General features: G+C 46.3%; 2 protein-coding genes across 5 annotated transcripts in view; both read right to left on the bottom strand.

The window, feature by feature from the left end:
- CLTC (clathrin heavy chain) overlaps positions 1-4,418 on the bottom strand; it is a 28,478-nt gene extending 24,060 nt beyond the window's left edge. For both annotated transcript variants that reach the window (XM_072353752.1, XM_072353753.1), the window contains exon 1: positions 4,238-4,418. In XM_072353752.1, the coding sequence (XP_072209853.1) occupies positions 4,238-4,279 (42 nt within the window). In that variant the 5' untranslated portion in view covers positions 4,280-4,418. The remainder of the gene's footprint in view (positions 1-4,237) is intronic.
- Positions 4,419-5,312: 894 nt separating this feature from the next.
- On the bottom strand, positions 5,313-18,761 carry DHX40 (DEAH-box helicase 40). 3 transcript variants are annotated; one of them, XM_072353844.1, is made up of 17 exons: positions 18,546-18,761; positions 18,292-18,437; positions 17,473-17,592; positions 16,133-16,363; positions 15,874-15,940; positions 15,155-15,286; positions 14,438-14,541; positions 13,906-13,988; positions 13,210-13,392; positions 12,666-12,746; positions 11,911-12,068; positions 9,873-9,987; positions 9,476-9,584; positions 9,069-9,163; positions 8,491-8,560; positions 7,859-8,087; positions 5,313-6,299 (listed from the first exon to the last, which is right to left on the bottom strand). In XM_072353844.1, the coding sequence occupies exons 1-17, from the start codon at positions 18,682-18,684 to the stop codon at positions 6,160-6,162; spliced, it is 2,202 nt and encodes a 733-aa protein (XP_072209945.1). In that variant the 5' UTR covers positions 18,685-18,761; the 3' UTR covers positions 5,313-6,159. The 3 variants fall into 3 exon arrangements, 2 of the variants coding, with proteins under 2 accessions (XP_072209945.1, XP_072209944.1); XM_072353843.1 differs by having other exon boundaries at positions 13,906-13,992; positions 14,442-14,541; XR_011905638.1 differs by having other exon boundaries at positions 6,164-6,299; positions 7,859-8,008; positions 13,906-13,992; positions 14,442-14,541.
- Positions 18,762-20,050: the final 1,289 nt, after the last annotated feature.

Here is a 20,050-nt window from a genome sequence, read left to right as displayed (position 1 = left end):
GTTAAGTAAACAGACTGTTTACTACTAGGGAACATAACAGTAGGCTTTTATTAGAAAGATTTCAATACTGCTTCATGGATGAGCTCCAGAGTTCACAACTAAAAGGGTTTTACAGCAGATTTCTTTCTCTTGTCTTACTACTGAGGAAAAAAAAAATAAAAGCAATCATTTAATAGAGCATTCATTCAGGTCCGTCAGCTTTCACCAATTCAGGAACAAGTCTAAAAAGAAGGAATCATTAAATACTCTTACATTATGCTATGAAAAACACTTCCTTGGCTTTCACACAGATATAAAAGCAGAACTTGCTGGACTGCTTGGGCAACCAGTTTCCAGTTTTACACACTAACGTTTGTGGCAGAGCTCAGTCCCAGCAGTGCTCTGAAAGAAAGGCTTCTGTGAAGGAGCTGCTCCATCGATGGATTGCCACCGACAGCAGGATCTGTTCTGCTCAGCAGAGACTGCGTCCTGAAGGAATGCTCCAGGCACGAGGTTAGAGAGTTGAGTCAACTCTGGGCTGCACTGAACCATCAAATTCCATGATGGCATTTAGCTGGGCAGTGCTGAGAAGGAAATGGTTCTAACACAGCAAATGAAAGCCTGATTAGTAAGATGATTTTTTCACTGCAATATGCCTCAAGTAGGGGTAACTTACCCAGGGAAGCTGTGGTAGCACACACGTTTAACATCAAACTGAACAGTAAAACTGCTGACAGCAGTCACTTTGATGACCCTTTCCTGGAACATTGGCTTTCTTGTGACAGTTTGCTTAGCTGTCAAATAGTTTCCCTCTGCCTACAAGGAAGGGTGCAGAACTGCTGAGCATGCATTCCACCTCGGCTTTACACTCAACAGGATGCAGCAGTTGCAGTGTCCCCATCCAGAGAGCCCTTATCTGTGTGCTGCTGGAAGTCACATCACTGGGACAAGCCAATCAACAGAGGCATTTTCAGCCCTTCAAGAAACCTGCAGCTTTATTAGTGCTTGTTTTGTTTTTACAAGTAAAGCACGTTGGTGTGCAGTGAGTCACAATGGTTCTATCACAATTGGCCACCGAGCCCAGAAGGCACCAGGCTACATTTCAGCCACTAATCTACTTCCATCCATGAAACTGGTGAAGCAAACCTGAGTCACACAGAAGATTCAAGTCCACACTGATGTGTTGGAGGTAGTGACCACGTAGCTGCAGCACAGCATGCTAACAGCTCTGAAACAGCCCACATTTACTGCTTCAAGGTGGGAGTTACAGCTTGAGGCAGACTGGGAAGTCATGCTTTCAACAGATTAGAGACCTTCATCATATTGAAGACTTCTTCTACATCCTTCCTATTTTCTGCCTGACCCTCAGATCCTGCCCAAGGCAGCCCTCTGGCCCCCACCACTACCAACACACTGTAGGACTGTTCAGGTTAGAAGCCCTGCAGCCCAGGGCAGAGCTGCTGCTGTGGTCATCTCCCCATGGGGAGGTCCCCCCACCCCAGCACAGAGCCCTGCTGCAGACTGCTGCCTCTGCTGCAAGGGGCTTGGTGAGCAGCCTAGCTTATCAACTGCTTAACTAATTGCTCCTATCCAATTAGTCAGCACACATACTTGTCAGCTTGTCTGGATTCTCCACTACAGATTTTCCCCCACAACCTGTGTCAGAACATTCCAAGCTTTAGGAATTCACATCCATAAAGCAGAGTGGGAAGCCCAACCATAACACCATTAGGCACAGCAGTGCTGCCTCCCATTCCCACCTTCTTAAAATGCCAACAAATACCAAATGTTGGGCCCACACAGCGGGCAGCCAGGTTTGTGCCACCAGTGGCCAGACGCAGGGAAGCACTCCTTAGTTAGAAAGGTACATAACATGAACTGGTTGGTTTTTGCACTGCCTAGACAAGCCTACAGAATAATTCTGAATGTGCTTTATATATTCAGGATCAGAAAAATATTAATGCCTAGTATGCCAGTATGCCCAGTGCAAGTTCAGTTGTTAGGTGAAATACACAATGGTACAGCTCAGCTATATCACGGTTCATCACCTGCTAACCTGCCTGGTTCCTTCTCACTCAGCACAGGCAGCTTCTCCATGCTGTGCAAACTGCTGGGCTTTTCTTTCATCCCTTCAATTCAGAAGCAGCAGCTTATGGAAACACTAAGCATTAGATATGAGCAGCCAGATCTGCAATCATTCAACATACTGAACTCTGATCTCCCACTGCATGCCCATTGGACTCCTTCCTCAAAGCTACTTTAAATAAAGACTTTCACTTTGAGATGTTACGGCAGAGCGCGGTAGTTCTGATAGCAGAGAAATCTCCCAAGGTTTCTCCCTGCAAGTTCCCATGTAAAGCCTCCCCACAGCGTGTTGTTGATGTTACTGTAGCACGGCAGGCACCTACCACAGACAATACACAGATAGCATCCGCCATATTTGCAACTGCTTAGATTTCAAAGCTCTGTAGCAGGACTCAAAGCCTGAAGCCTGACTACACGTTTTGATTTGACATTCAATAGCTGCCTTGAATGCTTCCTTACACCTAGGAAGCTAACTAGCCACATCTCACTTGAGCACTCTCAGTCTTCAGTTCAAGTTGTGGGTATAAGGCATTAGGTCCTGGGTAACCAAGAGACATGGCATGCAGAAGCAGAATGATGCAGAGCTTCTGGGGCCCTTCTGTGCTCATTCCCGCATCACCTTGGCGAGATGCTGGCAGTGACAGTGCATGCCAGCATACCCTGAGAGGCACAATATGCAATGCAGCAGGGCTGGAGCTGCACATCACGACAACCTTCATACAGCAGCCTGACCATACCCTGACCTGCAGGAGTGGATCCATGGCTAACTATTATCATACCACACACAGCATTGATTGTCATTCTTTGAGATGAAATCACATCATCTTCCAATAACAGCCTCATGGGGAAGGTTCCCATTCATATCCACCACCTGCATTTTCAGGAGTAAGGCTCTGCTTGGGTGCCTTACTATCCTGTTAAACATTAGCTACAATTTGCAAGTGTTGCCCAATGCCTGTGTAGCATTTCCCTACGTGGAGTAGGTCAGGCTCAGCTCCAGCCATTCTATAACTGAAGCATGCTGAGATTCCTACCAGCAGCCTGACGTGCTAAAACCATTCTGCGTGGCAAAACTGGAGCAATATCAATGCTCCTACTCTCCAACTTTTACTCCAACAACAAACCAGATGCCTCAGCACAAAAAAACAGCACCACCAAAATCTCAACTTCCTCCGAGTTTTTCAATGAAATGAAATGAGGAAGTTCAGCAGTTGCAGCAAACCGAAGCATTACAGGCAAGAGCCACGTGTAGGCAGACCCAGAAGGGTGGGCACCAAGTCTTGCAAAAGACCAACTCATGTAGGCAGTTGTAAGAGATGCTGGTTAAGTCAGCGTTCTGCTTTAAGTAGGAATGGGAATAAACTGTTAAATCATTCTCATCCCAAACCATTGCATCCTACAATCATAACGGCCTGAAACCTATCAGCACCCCCTGGAGTGTGGCAGATGAACCCCGTTATGTAATTGCACTCATGTCATCAGAGACACGGCACCGGGTCCCACACAGTGCTTGTATCTTTAATAATGCACCAGAGGTGCGCCCTGCTGCCACAATGCTGCATTGAGAGACAGAGTTGGGTTTCACCTGAGCACATCAAGCTCACAACACCAGCCCGTGTCCTACCCCCCCCTCACCGCCAAACACAGATCAGGGTCTGAGGCTCGCAGAGGACCGCCGGGGGGGGGGAACCGAAGGCACCTCCGGGCCGAGGCGTGCGGGGTACCGGAGAATCGGCCCGGAGGTGCCTTCGGTTCCCCCCCCCGGCGGCTCGAAGAGCAGCACGGAGCCAACACGGCCGCACCCGCCCGTCCACAGCCGCGCTGCAGAGCACCCTGCGGTACTTTTACCGCAACGCACGTCTCTCCTCACGGCAGAAGGACGCGGTGAGCGCCGACCCCGCGTTACAACCAAGGCTTGCGGGCGGCCCCGAAGCGGCTCCATCCCCCAACCCCGCCAACCCCCCCCCCCCACTCTTCTCCTCCCGTCCGCAGGTGACAGCCGGGAACGGCGCCAGCCTCGCCCGCACTGAGGGGCCTCCGCAGTACCCGAAGGTGCCCGAAGGTGCCCTTCGTAGCCGCCCGCAGCTCGAAGCGAACGAACGCGGCCCAGCCGCGCGCTCCCGCCCCACCAAGGGAGCAGCCCGCCGCCCCCCCCCACCAGCTCGGCTCCCACCTGGAGATGCTCCTGGAAGCGGATCGGCAGTATTTGGGCCATGGTGGCGGTTGCGGGCTGTGGCTCCAGGCCGGGGCCGGACCGGCGTCGCGCCTCAGCGGGGTGCGGGCGGCGCGGAGAAGCGGCACCGCAATGGCGGAACGGGCCACAGCGGGAGGGCAGAGCCGCGGCGCTCCGGAAGCTGCCCCCGCCGGCGGAAGGATACCGCCGCGGAAGGAAGAGGCCGGGCCTCACCTGCCGGGCGCCGCCTGCGCTGAGCGGAAGGATCTCACCGCGCTGCGTGATTTACCCTCCAGCGCACCAATGGGAGCGGCGGAAGGATCGGCCGCCGGAAGGGACTATTTCTTCCTCCTCCCTCCTCCCTGTTTTTTTTTTTTTTTTGCCACATCATGCGACCGAGGTGCTGCTGCGTCACTTCCGGTCCGCGCTCACCGCCCCGGTTGGTCACGTGCCGGGGGGTAGCGCGGCCGGGCAAGGTGACTCGAGGCGGCAGCGCAGCGCAGCTGTGTCCCTCCGCGCAACGGTGGGGGGCGGTTGCCATGGAGACCGAGCCGGGCCCTGGCGGGGGCTTGGCTTCCCCTCACTGGGTGCTGAGCGCGGGCTGTGCTGTGTCATCACCGCGCCGTATGGGGACACGGGGGGGGGGGTGGGGGGAAAGACCCCCCCCAATGTAATCCTCCCGTTAAAGATAATACCTGAACAAAGGATGGGGGCAGCGGTGCGCAGAGCTGCAGCTGGCACTGCTAATAGGGACACGAGAAAATGGCAGCCGTGGATGGTCAGGCTCTAGGGGTAGGCAGTGAATGGAGCCTGATGGCTTCTCTCCTGCAGCGCTGTGGCCCCTTCCAGCCCCACACGAAGCATGCCCCTTCATTTTAATAGGTACAGTGGTGGAAGGAGGGAGGCACAGCCCTACTGCTTCCTTTACAACAAGTCACGTTGCCACAACACCCACAAAAAGAACCCCAAGAGCTGACACACAGCCACGCAAACAAGGCACGAAACACTGACAGCAGCTCCTGCTCGGGAAATCAGCATAGAACACGACTTACAGATGCATTAACAGCCTGGGATTGAGGGGAGATGAGGAAATACAGTTTATGATGACAAAGCATCTTTGCTATGCTGGCAGTTCTCTCTGTGTTCTTGATACAAACAGTCATTTTTCAGACAAATCCATTGAGATCAACAATAACAGGCACCAGGCTGAGAAGTGCAGCCCGCTGCCAGACTGCAGGATGTCACCTGGCTGAGGGCTGCACTGCCTGCTGGAATGTATCAGAATGGAAAACAACGCGTGCTGCTAAGTCATCCCTGACCAAAATAATACAAAACCATCTATAACATGTGTTATGTACAAAGACATCTTCACCCCAAAGCATTGCTGTGCACAGAATGGCACAATTCACTGTAGGAATCATTGAGTTGGAAGAGAATGCATGAGACAAACATCCTTTTGAATTTGGAATCATCTCGATCTGTCATTAAAACAGCATTTCTTATATGTTTTCCTGAGTATCCGATAAAGAGGGTGCAGCCACAGCTATACAAGGTAACATGGACAAAAAGTGACAGTTCCCAGCTTTAAATAACAAGAAAAACTTTAAGAAAGTTTTATTCAAAGGCACCGAGCCCTTCCTAAGTCAACTAAATGCCACAGAATTGGCACCACGGTACGTAGTGTGTCTTCATCCACATTGGAAGCCACGAGATTGTTGCCTGTGATGCATGGCAACAAAGTTCAGCTTGGTAATTTTTCCTCACAAAATGTAGGAAAGGTGATCATCTCTGCACACCTCAGCAGTCCAGACTCACCACACAGAGCACAACTTCTCCATCATTCCAAATAGCCATTTTGCTCTATGCAAACGTAGCCAGAACAACCGCCTGTCCTAATACTGAGAGCAGAGCAGCCATGAGGGTTAGCTCACTTCTTTCACTGGGCCGCTTAAACCCTGTGCTCTTTGCTGCTTTCTCTCAAGATAACGAGCTCGGGCATCCTGAATGGATTTATCATCATTCCTTTTCTCCAGCTTCTTGGCAGGGTTGTCTTTGGTTCCTTCTGTGGGGAGAAAGAGAGACATATACTATTTGTGTGCAAAAAAAGAAGAGCATTCCAATTCTTCCTATTTGTGCAATGTCCAAACAAGAAAAACAACAGAACTCCAGATGTTTCCCAAGCACCAGACAGTCATTCAGATGTGTTTCAGTAAGGGCAGACAGTACCACCAAAGGGAAGAAACAAATCAATCAATCATGCTTTAAATCCCACATCAGTATTTGCAGCTGGGCTCATCCTACCCCCAGAAGTACGCCTTGCTTTTTATTGTAAGAGTTACTGTGCATCTCTGTGTTCTGTGCAGTCATTTCTTCTCTAAATCCCACATCTCAAACTCAGGTTTAGGAAGAAGGACAGCAATGGGAACAGGAAAAAAGTTTAGAGAAGTATAAGGAATAAACTATAAGTTTCTGGGGACAGGAGGGAGTGGGAGGGAAGGAAACACACAGATAAAGCAGTGGGAATACTCCTGCTCAGACATCCTTAGAAATGCATCCACTGAGCAAAGACCTTGAGAACATGTTTTTTCCCAGAAGGAAAGAAAAGGAGCCACCTTTCAGGTTTTTGGGGTTTGGTTTTTTGTCTGTTTATTTTAGAAAAAGCACCAATTCAAAGCTTTTGTCAGCCCTTCAAACACCCATTTTTACTTGAAGCCAGAACATTTCTAAGGATGATCTCCAACTCACTTATAATCATCAGGTAAAGTCAAAAAGCTAAGGGAGATAAGGAGAACTAAGGACACCCTCAGCTCTCTGGACTTAGTATTAATAGATGAGACGCCCCTCTGTTTTCCAGCAATTCAAATATCCTTTCCCTTGGTTTAATCAACCAAACCCAGTTTGCATTTTTACAGTTTAAAGTGCCTGCTTTATACAGTAACACAGGAGAGAAACAGTTGCTGGTCCCAGCAAGAGCCTACAGTTTTTCCATTCTAAGGAAACTGAAGAGAATTTAGATTGTTAGCAGTGCAGTGCTGTAAGTTACATTGATATAAGGGTCAGCTCCAGAGTAAAGAGGCCCTTTGAACATCTGGCTGCTCTACAAAACCTGCTGACAGAAAAATTCTAAGAATGTCAAGCAGCCAGATCAGTTAGCACACACCAGCCTTAATGAAATGACACCTTATTCAAACATACAGCGCTACGTTTATTGTTAGAAAGAGATCTTCACCAAATTAAGGTTGTTTTTATAATAGTCCTTTGGGATTTTCTCCCTCAGGTCAGTGTTATTTTAGCAACTCCCAATTTCTATCACTGGATATCCTCTGCAAACTTAAAAAAGCAGACGAAATGCTTTTGTTCTACTCTTGGCAAAGATCTGCTTCTGTCAGCAACACAAAGCCAGAAGAAAGAGAGCACGGAAAGGACCAGTAGGCAAACACCACTACATGCACAAAACAAGGATTATATAGCAGTCAGACAAGAACACAGCAAGAACAACACATATCAAAGATGTCAAGCACATCAAGATTAACACTGGTCCAGAATGCACTTCATGGCACAATACACACACATGTTCAACAAGCTACGTGTGACACAAGTATACACTAGTGATGTCCTTACCACACTGCCTTCTGAGGTCCTCCTTATGTTTCCACCTGGTTATTTCCTCTTCGGTCACTTCTTCCCGTGCCACGCTGCTCAGTTCATAGGCATCAATCTGATGCAGTCTGGGTAACAAGTCTTTGACCCACTCATAACGAACAGGACACACTGTCCGGACATAGATTTTGGATGTCACTGTGACATCATGGAAGATAATCCACTCAAGTCGAGTTTCCTGGTTATATAACTTAAAAATATAAAGATTATTTCAGAACTGATAAGAATTCAAAGGCACTCTCCACTATAGTATCTTGCAAAGCTTCAGATGCAGGAATAAGGTAAAGCTGACGTTACCTTAACTTTCCAGAGAGAGAAACTGCAGCAAAACTCATCCAAAATTGCCCAGGAAATCCAAGAACAGCCAGTGGGAAAACTCAGCCTATACTGTACTCATTTCATAAACCAAACATTTAGCTGGTTCAAAAATGAAAGTCTCTTCCTCGCTCTCAAAATGAATACTCTACTCTGGTGACACTGCATTACTGCTTCTTCCAGACATAAGTTACCACAAATCAAACCAAGAGGAGGAGTTGACATGGATTCCTTTTACAGACCCTTTGTTACTTTATGAATAGAACTTGGCAACTTACTGTAGATGAAGGATGGATATACACTATGCTGCCATGTCCGTCCATTGTGCAGAAGGTCCTGGCTGCAGATCTAGAAGGGTTGTAAACAATTCTATGTACTGAATCTTGCTTTGCTGTGATTAGACAGCAACACAAACTAAGCAAGTCAGCAGCAGCAAAGCTGTATTCAAATTTAGAAGGAAGAACCTTCCAGAATTAAGTGCACAAAACAGATGAGGAATAAAATACATCTGTCTAATTTACTATAGTAATGTTGCAAGTGTAACAACGCAATGATTAGCAGGGTTTAAGATTGCAGCTTTTGACAGCCATGATAATTTGACATCTTCAAAGTGTTTTAACTTAATACCTGGAAGTAGTCACCAACCTGCAAGTTCATTTAACAGATGTTTTACAAACTACTGCTCCAAGGAATAAGCAACTCGCCCAGGGATGTAAGGAGGGTTAGAAGGCAGAGCAGATGCCTAGCCCTGCACTACTTTTACCAACAGCACACTCTTGCTACTCTATTTCAACATGCAGCTACATCTTTTAATAGTATCCTTTTCCCTTCAAGTTTCCCCAGATTTATTACTTACCTTCTTGCTACATTGATAAAGTATCCTGCGCACAGACATCTCCTTAGTAGTTCAGTTCTAGAGCCTTCAAAAGTCTCTTTAGGGAAGTCTGGTAGCTAGATGAATAAAATAACTTGAGTAAGGATCTTTGCCAAAGAAAATCTCTCTGTGGAGGGGTCTCCATCCCACTTATTTTACACCCTAGGTTTCTCACCTCACAGAAACCACAAGGAAAGGAAGAAAATACTCCTTCCTGCGTGTGGCCACCCCCTAGACGTGTTGGTTACACAGCTGCTACAAGATGCTCTAATGAATACTAAGTGAGCTGGTTTCTACTGGAGAAAGGTATCAACCATCTGACCAAGTTTAGTACAAATCTTAAATAAAACTTGCATGACTCATAGTTCATAAACAGTGTGTTTGTTTACCTGTTTCAGTTTACTGGTTATTTCCCGAAGCTGTTTCTCCACACTAAGAGCAGATTTTACAGCTCTCCAATGGATCCAGTATTTGTGGCACCAAGCTGAAGGAGACTTGCTGGGAACAGAAATACTTGTATTATAAAGCAGCCCTTTGTAAAGTGAAGGCAGAAAGTTGCCTGTATTTCTTGTCACAATCGTACAAAGAAGGCAACCTTGCACAGCCAGACACTTTGTCAGTTTAAATAATAGGTGTTTTGATTCAAATTACAGATCACAATAAGAAATAAATCTGCTATTACAAATGAGCACATCCACTTGCATATATGGCATATATTTTAAAACCATTGGCAGCCGGGAGTTTTAAGCAACACAAAGCCAGCTGCTGTCAGGAATCATTTTATACCTTGCTTTGCACTGTTCAAAAATGTTTAAGAGGGTTGCAAAGTCATTGCATCCTCCCACTTGTGAGGAAAGCTCCTGGTGTTGAAGTTCTGCCTCCTTTTGCTTCTGAGGATCACCTGAGGAAATAAGTTATATCTCACTTCAACAAAGTCATTTTTATTTATCACTCCTCTTTCTCATACAAGCCCATCTCCAAAGTGTGTTTCACAGTCTTTTTTTCTACACTTACAGTTCTTCCTTCCCTTCTACTGCAGACTAACAAGAATACGTAGGTGCTATTAAATCAGTTGTTAATCTCATCAGCCAGCACTAGAGATGAAGACTACCAGCCTCTATGAGAAGTTACATGTATTGCTCTCTTGCAGTCAATTCAGATGCCAGCATGAAAAGATCAAGGAGCAGCAATGTTGAACAAACAGCTCACAGGGATCAAGCAAAAGCTTTGCCCTGAGGCAAACATCCCAGCATAGCATCTAATCCACAACTCTCAGCTTTTGTTCCACTGCTCAAGTACCATAGTAACAGAGGTCTTAAAAAAATAAGTTTAAAAAAAAAATAGATAAATATCTTTCATGAGTTTAATGGGAATTTGCCTTCACTAAACACTAGGAATGTGCTAGGTAAAAAAACACTGCTAAAATGTTCTTCCAAGTTCTGAATACTCAAAGAATTCCTTCCCCAGTACAACATATTCCCCTTGGCACAGTGATTGGCTGGGACACATTGTCTGGTGGCTGCATTACAGATGTCAGAAGTTTGTGTGCACAATGAGCAATACTGATGAATGAAGGAAGGGGGCTGTTCATATCCATATCACATATGAGCAACTGTCTTCAGAATGGAAAGTCTGTGTTTGTGTCCTAACGTGTGATGGAGAGTGATGACCATGTGTGCATGTGTTGGTTGAACAGATAACAAGTGCATAATGTCAGACGGAGGATGGGAAAGCAAACACACATCTGTGGGACTGGGAAAGACTCCTGAACAGAACCAGACTATCCATACTATCAGCAGTGTCCTCATCCACTGCACTAACTAGCACAGTTAATAGACTACAGAGATAACTGGACATAAGCCAATGAGTGACTTGAAGGGACAAAGGTCTTCCTCAAAGACTGTGCTACATACAGTCCTTACTCACTTGGGGGTGGGATGTCACGCTGGAGAATCAAGGTGAAGGGAAAATGAGATGGGAATGAGGACAAGGGAGACTGAGATTAACATCTGAGAAAGGTGCCAGGTCAGAATGACAGCAAAATCACCTTTCCCACTTAGAAAAACACCACAAACAGTGGCAGTTACATACTGAGCTTCCCACGGTAAATTGAAAACTTTACTCAGTTAAACAGTTTTGAACAAATAAACCAATCTATAGGTGACCCCATTCCTTAACATGTAATTAACCAGTCCATCTGAATTATAGTTAGACCAACAGCAAACACCACCAACAAAACATCTGCTGTGGTGTGCTTTTTGTCTTCTTTTTTCCCCACCTCCTGTAGCTTTCCCTCTTATGACCTCTCAGCAACCCATTAGTTACCCATATGTCACTTTACAGCTCACAGCCTTGGAAAAAATACGACCCAATTCCATGCTACTTTGGACAATGGCAATTCTGAAGTCTTCAATTCCTGGCATGCCCTGCCTCCAAGAGCACAGAAAGCTGTACAGCGTTATGGGCACCTGCATGTTTGTCCCTATCTTAACATTCTTCCCTACAAGTCTGCCTCTGGGAGACAAGGCACTGCACTTGAGTAATCTTCCTCACACTGCGATATATAAGCTATTTAAGGCATTCATTTAAGGCAAATACTTAGTCTCCAACAGTGCTAGACCAAACTGAGGAGACCAGCTTGCTCCTCAGCAGGATATTTTTTGCCCCCAAGTAAAGGCTGGTTCTACTATTGTAGAAACAAACAACAAGAATCTGTAGAAAAGGTCTCCCAATGAAGCACTGTGTGTTGCTTAGCCACTGTCTGAGAAGTCCAAGCAGAATTCCCCACCCACCCAAAGCTGTTTTGAGGTAAGGGGATTCCTACCTGGACGAATGAAGACATTTTCCACAGACAGCATGGCTGCAATGGGAAGCAGCATATCTTCACAGTCAAGAGAAGCAGCTTTTATGACAGCACAGGACAGGTTGGGAGGGAGGGGAAACTGCACCAGGAATTCACCTAGTCTCGTCACGTGGCCTCTCCTTATCCCAGGAAAAAGATCCAAACACCAGATTCAACAGAAGTAGGGTTAAATGTAAATCATAACATGCAGGTACAATGTCAGCCACCATATACAGATAAAAAGCAGGAAAGACAAAAAAAGTATCACCTTCCTTCAGATTGCCTATGCCTACCTCATGGCAAGCGAAGCTGCCTTTTTTAAGCATAGCAGATGCTTAAAGTTTTTTATTTATTCGCAAGAAGAATTCCTGGAAGCTAAGGATAAGATCTCCCTTCCTGTCTTGTGTTCTTGGATGGGCCTCAGAGCCACTGCCTCAGCATCTTCATCACACCACTCTGGGATCAGGAACTACTCACAGGGAGTTGAAGTAATTTGTACATGGTTACTCAGGAACTCTGGGGCAATGCAAAGAAATTAATCTCTCTCAAGTTCTAAGCCATGCTCTAACCCTAATTTTTTACAATGAGTGTACTAAAATCCAGTAGCTAACTTCCTGGTGAAATGAGGAAACAATCTATTGCTAGGGGAAGTCCTTTAGCCCATGTGAATAACTCATTAACAATAATTGAACCATTACATTTCAATTCATGTAGTTACCACACCCCTCCGGTTTTACCTGTCAATAGCATCACACTGGTAAAGTTGTTTGAGAGCTTCTAAAATATGCCTTTCTTCAGGACGGTCCAAATAGGGAAATCTATAATAAAAAATGAAGTAAAAAAAAAAAAAAAAAATATCTAACTGTTCAGATTCAGTTTAACTTTGCTACTTTTCATATTTATTAAAATACTTTTGTAACCTTCCAGTAGAAACTACTGACCACAGCATGCATTAGCAGTCTGACTATACAGATGTGGTACTACATGCAGCCTCACAGTAAAGAATTAAAGAATTACAACAAAAGAACACATGGAACGCTAATGATTTCAGAGATAAAGAGGCAGTTTTGGCAGAACCTCACAATGAACCTGAGCTCAGGCTCCAATCTGTCATTAAAGACTCTGAGAGGAACAGAAAAGCTGACAAGCTGATTGCACTGCACCATCACACTTGGCCAGGGACCTAATCCTGGCTCCTGCCAACAGGCAGACAGCGCCTGTGCTGCCCTGCCTCTGAGGCTCAGGAAGAAAACGATAATCCCCCTTCCTCAGAGAGGTTACCTTATGACATCATGCACAGAAAGGCACTTCAAGGTCAGGATCACAGATGTCAGGCTGGTTCTCTGTATCTCAGGAACTGTGTGATCAGGCATACACTGCTCCCAGAATTCTGTGCTGTATAGCCGGTAGCTCTTCCCAGATGATGTCCTGCCAGCTCGGCCAGCTCGCTGCATTGCTTCACTCCTGCCAAAACAGAAAGGCAGGGAGGGAAAAAATAATAAAAATGAAGAAATGAAACCACTCACAAACAAACAAAAACCAATCTTGAGCCATTCTGGTATTATCCAAAACAGCGCACGTAATTATGACAAACAATTTCTGTGCTTTAATATGGAGGATGCTGCACATGAGGATGTGCAGCAACTGAGACACCCAGCTATACAAGATACAACAGAATGAAGAAGCATTATTATGCAAAGGAAGATTTTTATTGTTTTGTTTTTAACTCCTCTGAATCAGACTGTTATATTCTGCAAACACAGGACACTATTCAGGAGCCAGATGGTGCATTCTCAACTCCTTAATGCATGTATCTTTAAGAAATGATGTGTCCTGAACCACTTCTTTTTAAGCACCAAATGAAATGGTTTTGTGCCCCCTCTTTTTTGTTTTATTATTTTTTAAGAGCGTCTGATACACAACACTGGCAGAGCAACTCCCAGAAAACACCATGCAAATTACCTTTATCAAACTTACTTCGAAATGGGAACCACTTCCAGTATGTCCAAGCCAACTCGGGGGTTATGATTCAACTGCTTCACAAATCCACTGTCTACTACGTATCTGGAAAGGATTTGTCAGGGAGAAAGAAAACAGCAAAGGTCTCAAAAGACAGACACGCAGCTGCCACACACATACAATCAGAGCCAGAACACATTTCTGCTACAATTGCTGCAAAAAGGGAGTTGCAATCTGCAGGTTAACTACAGCCCTGCCAGGCTTTAGTCTACAGGATGTTACAGATAATACCTCCCCACACCCAACGAGATTATGCTGATTGAGTGGAGCAGAAATTCAATTTCAAACTAGGTTCCGTCAATATTAGTCATCTGTAAGAGTATCCAATAGTACCAAGGGGTATTTTTAATCCACTACACACACACACACAGGCAGCAGGTAATTGTTGGTCAGGTACAGGAGCAGAAGGAATTCAGATAAGCTTTTCCAAACCTGGTACAGCTTTCTGAATTATTCCCACTGTTACGCCTTTTGTGAGGGACAGGAAACAATACCTGACTCCTTCAATGGTCAGAGACGTTGCAGCAATGTTTGTAGATACCACACATTTTCTGATTCCTTTGGGAGCTGGCAAAAATATTCTCTTCTGTTGATCTACAATGACAGGCAGTCAGTAAAACAATGCTCTGGCTCTTGGAATCAAGCCTCTGACACCAGGCAAACTTCCTCATACGCTCAGTGAAATTCATTTCAATGACATTTGAAAAGGAGACACTAACCAGTTCAAGATTTTAGCATATGTTAGGAACCAGAGAGTTTCTGAACACTTATTCAGCCTCCAACATTGGCTGTGTTCAACAAAGGGCAAAGTGCCTTGTTTTTTAACTCTTCAAAATTATCTGTTGTATTGCTGCCAAATATAAGAGTGACTCACGCCGATAACCTACACTTTCTATACTGTGTAACTCTATATTCTTTCAATCTTCTGTTACAGGTCAAATTTTGTCTTTGACAAAATACTGGTGGTGTCTTTCCCATATAAAATGAAATGCAAGGGCCTAAATAAGACACCTGACTTTTCAGTGTTGCAACACTTTATTTTAAAGCTGAAAACCTTGATCCTCTATGAAGCCATTCCTGCCATTTCCACCACTTCCAGCAGACAGGAATTTTGGCTGGAGCCTTCTGTGCCAGTTCAGAGAAAGCTCAAGTTTGTTTAGCTTATGAAAATGACAGAAACAAAAAAGCAACAAATAAAATAGATTACCTGTTGACATTGACCCATACAATGGTAAGATAAGCAGTCCCTCAATAGATTGATCATGTACTTCATATCGGTAATCAATAGACTCCGCTTTCTTGAAAAGGAGATCACAGGCTTTTTCTATCTCAATCTGACCTAAATAAAAACCATACAAGAGCATTTAAGTGGCCTATTTAACGACAGCATTCTCTTCCTCAGTTGCAACACCTCTGCAAGACTGTCTTGCCAATGTTACAGCACCCAGCCCACTGCAAGGAGGAAGCAGCATTTATGAGTTAGCTAAATGGTGACAATCCAGTCCTTCCACAGTGCCTCTTACTGAGGATTTTCCTTAAGAAATAAATGCATGTGTGTGCCCGGTCCATATGCTGATGTAGTTTTTTGGAGATACAAAATTTGTACCTTCTTGAATTAACATCAAAGCAAAACCACACAAATAAAGAGTAAATCTGGCACAATATAAATGCCGAGTAAATCTGTCAAAAAAAGAAAAGAACATGCACCAACCCTGTAAATACTTTTCATATCTCATAGGGCCAGGTATACCTACACACGCTCTAAGAGCTATCATTTGAAAGAGTTGTCTGGCAATCTACAGCTTTCTTTTCTCTACTTACTGCTCTGAGACTAACTGGAAAGTCACTGAAATGCTGTACTGGTTTTGGTGACGACGCAATACTCTGCCTGAAATAACCATCAGTTGTTGAAATAAAATCTCCCACCTGTCAGAAAAACCAAGATGTCACCTTCTGGTTCATTTAAGTGGATATCCAACGTCACTTTTACAGCCTGAAACAAGCAATAAACAAGCCAGCATCAGCTGGGAATACTCTTTCAAAATCCTCATAGTATTAATTGTTCCCCATTATCATGGGAAGATACTAAGAATGCTGCAATCCAACAGATAATTCTTGTGGTCTTACATTGATGATAACCAAGAGCAGAGAACATGACACAGAAATCAAGCAAAACAGGCCAAACCTCTGTAACATACGCAGAGCTTCCAGTGTCCCGTGGGCTGAGCAGGTTGCAGAATATCTCCTTTACTGGGTAACTTCTTCCTGGAATATGCAGCACTGAGCAATGCCCAAAGAACTCTGAGAGCTTATCCACCTCCAGGGTGGCTGACATCACCACCACTTTCATTTCTGTCTTCCTGCCTGGTGGCTTGTTCTGTAGAAATAGTTTCTTCAGCAAGCCAAATAAAATATCCTAACAGAAAACAGAAGCAATTTATATTAGTTCCTCAGTCCTTCTAGAAGTGCCTGATGAAAAGCCTCCAGAATTTGTTTCGTCACCTCTTCTCACAGCCTATACATAGAATTCTTTGCTTTTCATTTTTATATTCACACGGTCAAGTTAATTGCAAGCAATATATCACACCAATCAAGAAAAGTCATCACCTTCACCCAGGATGCTACCTGAGTGTGAACCCTCCTTTGTTCTACTACTCCTTGTTATGGCTTCAGTAGATCTATTTTACTGTGCACCACAGTATATTAAAAAATCTGCTCCTTTTAGTTCCAGGTGGTGGAGCAGTGATTTCTTACATCACTCTTGCTCATTCACTTGCAATACCCTCAGAGGGCCAAGGACAGAACGAGGATTCAGAAAGCATTTTGCCTTTTCTTCAGCCTCAGCCATGGGTTACTTACTTTCTCCCATTCTATGGCACGCTCCTTAGGACTCTGCAGACATAGATTTCCTGCTATAGGCAGTTCTTTGGCTTCCCTGTGTTTTATCTCTCCCACCCAACATCTGTGACTCCCAGCACAGCCTCCTGAGGACTGGGTCACTTGAATCCCACTTTGCTTGTCACAAAAGGGACAGACTGACATTTTGGTACTTAGGGCAGCTTAGATACTTTATGAACCCAATGACCGTAATCTCTTAGAGCAGTCACATACACACCCTATGAAACGTTAGACCTTGCACTGAGAGAGATGTATCAGGGCCTTCCCTGCTAGTGTGTGGGTTTTCTTCTTGTTTTTAAAAGCATAGTGGAGTTAGTGTTAACCGTATTGACCTCAAAACCCTGACAGTTTGGGGCAAGTGCAAAATGCCAGCCAAGGTACAACTGTTGTCAAACAGAACAACAGCAACAACAATTCCAACTGGACTACAGGCAGCATCTTACTTCCAGGATATACAGCATGTGATAAGTCAAGCAGTGACCCTACGGTTCTCAGATAACAAAAGGGTAAAGTGGGAAAATAGACCAGAAGGAAAGAGTATCATATATTTATTATTTTGACCAATCAGTTCCAAATTTCCCCTTACCAGCACCAGACAAAACTGGCATTCAAGAAGGCAACACTCACAGTGCTGAGGCTCCGCTCGTGGGCTTCATCCAAAATGATGATGCTGTACTTGCTGAGAAGGGGGTCTGCTAATATATGCCTCAATAAGCAGCCGTCGGTCATATACTTGATGGCAGTCTCCTGAGAAGTTAAATTAGACATTCAGCTGCTGTGCTGGATATTTGTAGCTACACAGACCAGCTATTTACTACACAGACCAGCTATTTACTCAGCACACACACACACTGACGTCGCATCACACAAGGTCAGGCACATCACCACTCATGCTTACAACAGTTTGTTATGTGTTAAAAAGCCTGACAAAATGAATTGTAGGATACGTATCACAGAATGACACGGGGCTGATCCAAAAGTAATGCCTCCTGTTTTACTATGGTGGCCCAAAATATTGGCAGAACTTCCCACCATTGTTCCATGACGCGCTATTGCTGTGCAACGGATGGCAGCAGGGGGGCAGACTGACAGAACCGTGTCTGACATGGAAGTGTGTCACTGTGCCCACTGACATTCATGACACTTGCTGAACTTGGATGGAGACCAAGGAGTGGATGTGAGCACAGCAAGGTGGTGGGTGGAGCATTCAGCAGTGGTGACAGTGGCTGGTGTAGATTCGTATGAGCGCAGCACACAGGCCATCACTGGCAAAAATGCATAGCTAAAGGTTGTGAATACATAGAAAAAATGGCATCTCACAGCTGAGAGCTTGCTCTACTAAATAGTGCTGCTGTGCTCTTTGTATATGTTGTAGCTTCCGCCTAGATAAACAGAAGGCATTACTTTCGGAGCAACCTACATAGACCAGCTTGGGTTGAAAAGTACCTCACAGCTGCAGTCGTCGAACCGGACCTGGTAGCCCACAACGCCGCCCAGCTCGCAGCCCAGCTCCTCGGCCACGCGCTGTGCCACGGAGATGGTGGCAACGCGCCGCGGTTGGGTCACCCCGATGGCTCCGTGCTCGGCGAGGCCTGAGGGGAGAACACGGACGGGAGGGACGGACTCACGGACAGAACCGGGGCCGACACGGCGGTGCGGCCCTTCCCCGCCCCGAGGCCGCAGCGCGCGGGGCTCCTCACCTGCCTCGTAGAGATACTTGGGCAGCTGCGTGCTCTTCCCGCTGCCCGTCTCGCCGGTGACGATGAGGAAGGGCCGCTCGCTCACGGCCCGCACCAGGGCCCGCCGGTGGCGGCGGATGGGCAGCTCGGCGCCCTCCATGGCGGAGGGGAGGAGGGAAAAGGCCGCCCCTCAGCGACCCCCGGCCCGCGCGGCCGCCCTGTCAGGTAAGCCCCGCCCCTCCGCTTACGTCACGCCACGCGGAAGAGGGACCGACGGCACGCGCCGGCCTCCGTCTCAAGCCACGCCCCCTATCTCAAGCCACGCCCCCTATCTCAAGCCACGCCCCCTATCTCAAGCCACGCCCCCTTCTTTATCCGCGTGACGTCTCTTTAGAGCCGAAACCGTTGTTTTTTGCCTCAAATCTGCCACGTTTTTCCTTCTAGAGCCGGTACGAGGTGACCAGCGTGAGCAGAGCTCTGCTGATGTGACATCAATACACCCGCAGCGCTTCCCCTTCAGGGCGTGAAATGCCTCCGCCGCGCGGTGCGGTGGGTGGCCCCGCACACCGAGAAGCCCGCAGCGATCCAGCAGCACCGAGCTGAACGCAGCCTGAAGGTGGCACGCCGTGCACGCACAACGCACCAAGCGCACAAACCCGCCCCCAGCAGCGCTGGTGCAAAAGAAACAAGCAGACAAATCCCTTCCCTAAAGCTCCACCACCCGCTGCAGGAAGAGCCGTTTCCGTGCAGATCTCTGGACAACATGAAGATGTTCTGTTGGGTTAAATCTGCTGCTCCGGATTGTGGCTGTCACATTGCAATGACCTGAAGTGGTTTCACTGCTGCTCTGTGAGCCCTCGAAGCCACCAGCCCAGTTGTAACCAACCTACAGGCCTGGGTGCTGAGGAGGATGCAGACTGTGCTGACATACACCAGGGGATGGAAGGTTTTTCAGTCCTCTTTTTCATCCTCCCAGCCTGGGAATAACAGGTTTGGGTCTGATCAGCCTCCCAGCAGCCCTGAACTTTGTCCTCCTGCAATACAGTGCCATTCAATTAAGGATTTCCCTCTGCCTAATAAACATGAATGAATCACGCCCTACGATTCCCTTGTGATGTTATCTCAGTGTCACAGATGGGGGAAACAAAGAAATTAAGGGGGCTGAGCACAGCACGAATCAAAGGCAGAGCTGGGAGAGGAGCCCAGTAATCCCAGCACAGTGCCCTGCTCTGAGAGCTGTAAAAATGCTTCTCAACCCGCACAGCTGCTCTGCCTGTCACTGTGCTACGGGGGGAAACTCAGTGACTTTCAGGCTAGGAAAGAAGACAGGGATTGCACTTGTCCTAAGGTTGAGCTTTATGCAGAGTTGCAAGTCACACATAGAGGTGATAAAGGGCTGTAGCTCTGCCAGCTTCCTGTGCTCAGTTACTGCCCAGGATCTTTTTTCCTTCCTGAGCAGAGGATATCTCTTCTCTTCTGATGAGTTATAGTGGGATATGGGAAACATTCGAATCCCTTGTTATACA

This window comes from Excalfactoria chinensis, chromosome 19, assembly GCF_039878825.1.
Source record: "Excalfactoria chinensis isolate bCotChi1 chromosome 19, bCotChi1.hap2, whole genome shotgun sequence".
Lineage (NCBI taxonomy): Eukaryota > Metazoa > Chordata > Aves > Galliformes > Phasianidae > Excalfactoria > Excalfactoria chinensis.
The sequence above is the reverse complement of the archived record's forward strand: the minus strand, read 5'-3'. Positions and strand labels throughout refer to the sequence as shown.

Bases quoted from the DNA above. Each gene is read 5' to 3' on its own strand.
- DHX40 (XM_072353844.1), bottom strand. From the start codon at position 18,684: ATGGAGGGCGCCGAGCTGCCCATCCGCCGCCACCGGCGGGCCCTGGTG. The intron at 13,393-13,905 runs GTAAGTTTGATA...CTGTTTTGGCAG, and splicing joins GAAGTGGTTCCCATTTCGAA to GAGTGAAGCAATGCAGCGAG. The intron at 9,585-9,872 runs GTATAAAATGAT...TTCTGTTCCCAG, and splicing joins TTTGAACAGTGCAAAGCAAG to CAAGTCTCCTTCAGCTTGGT.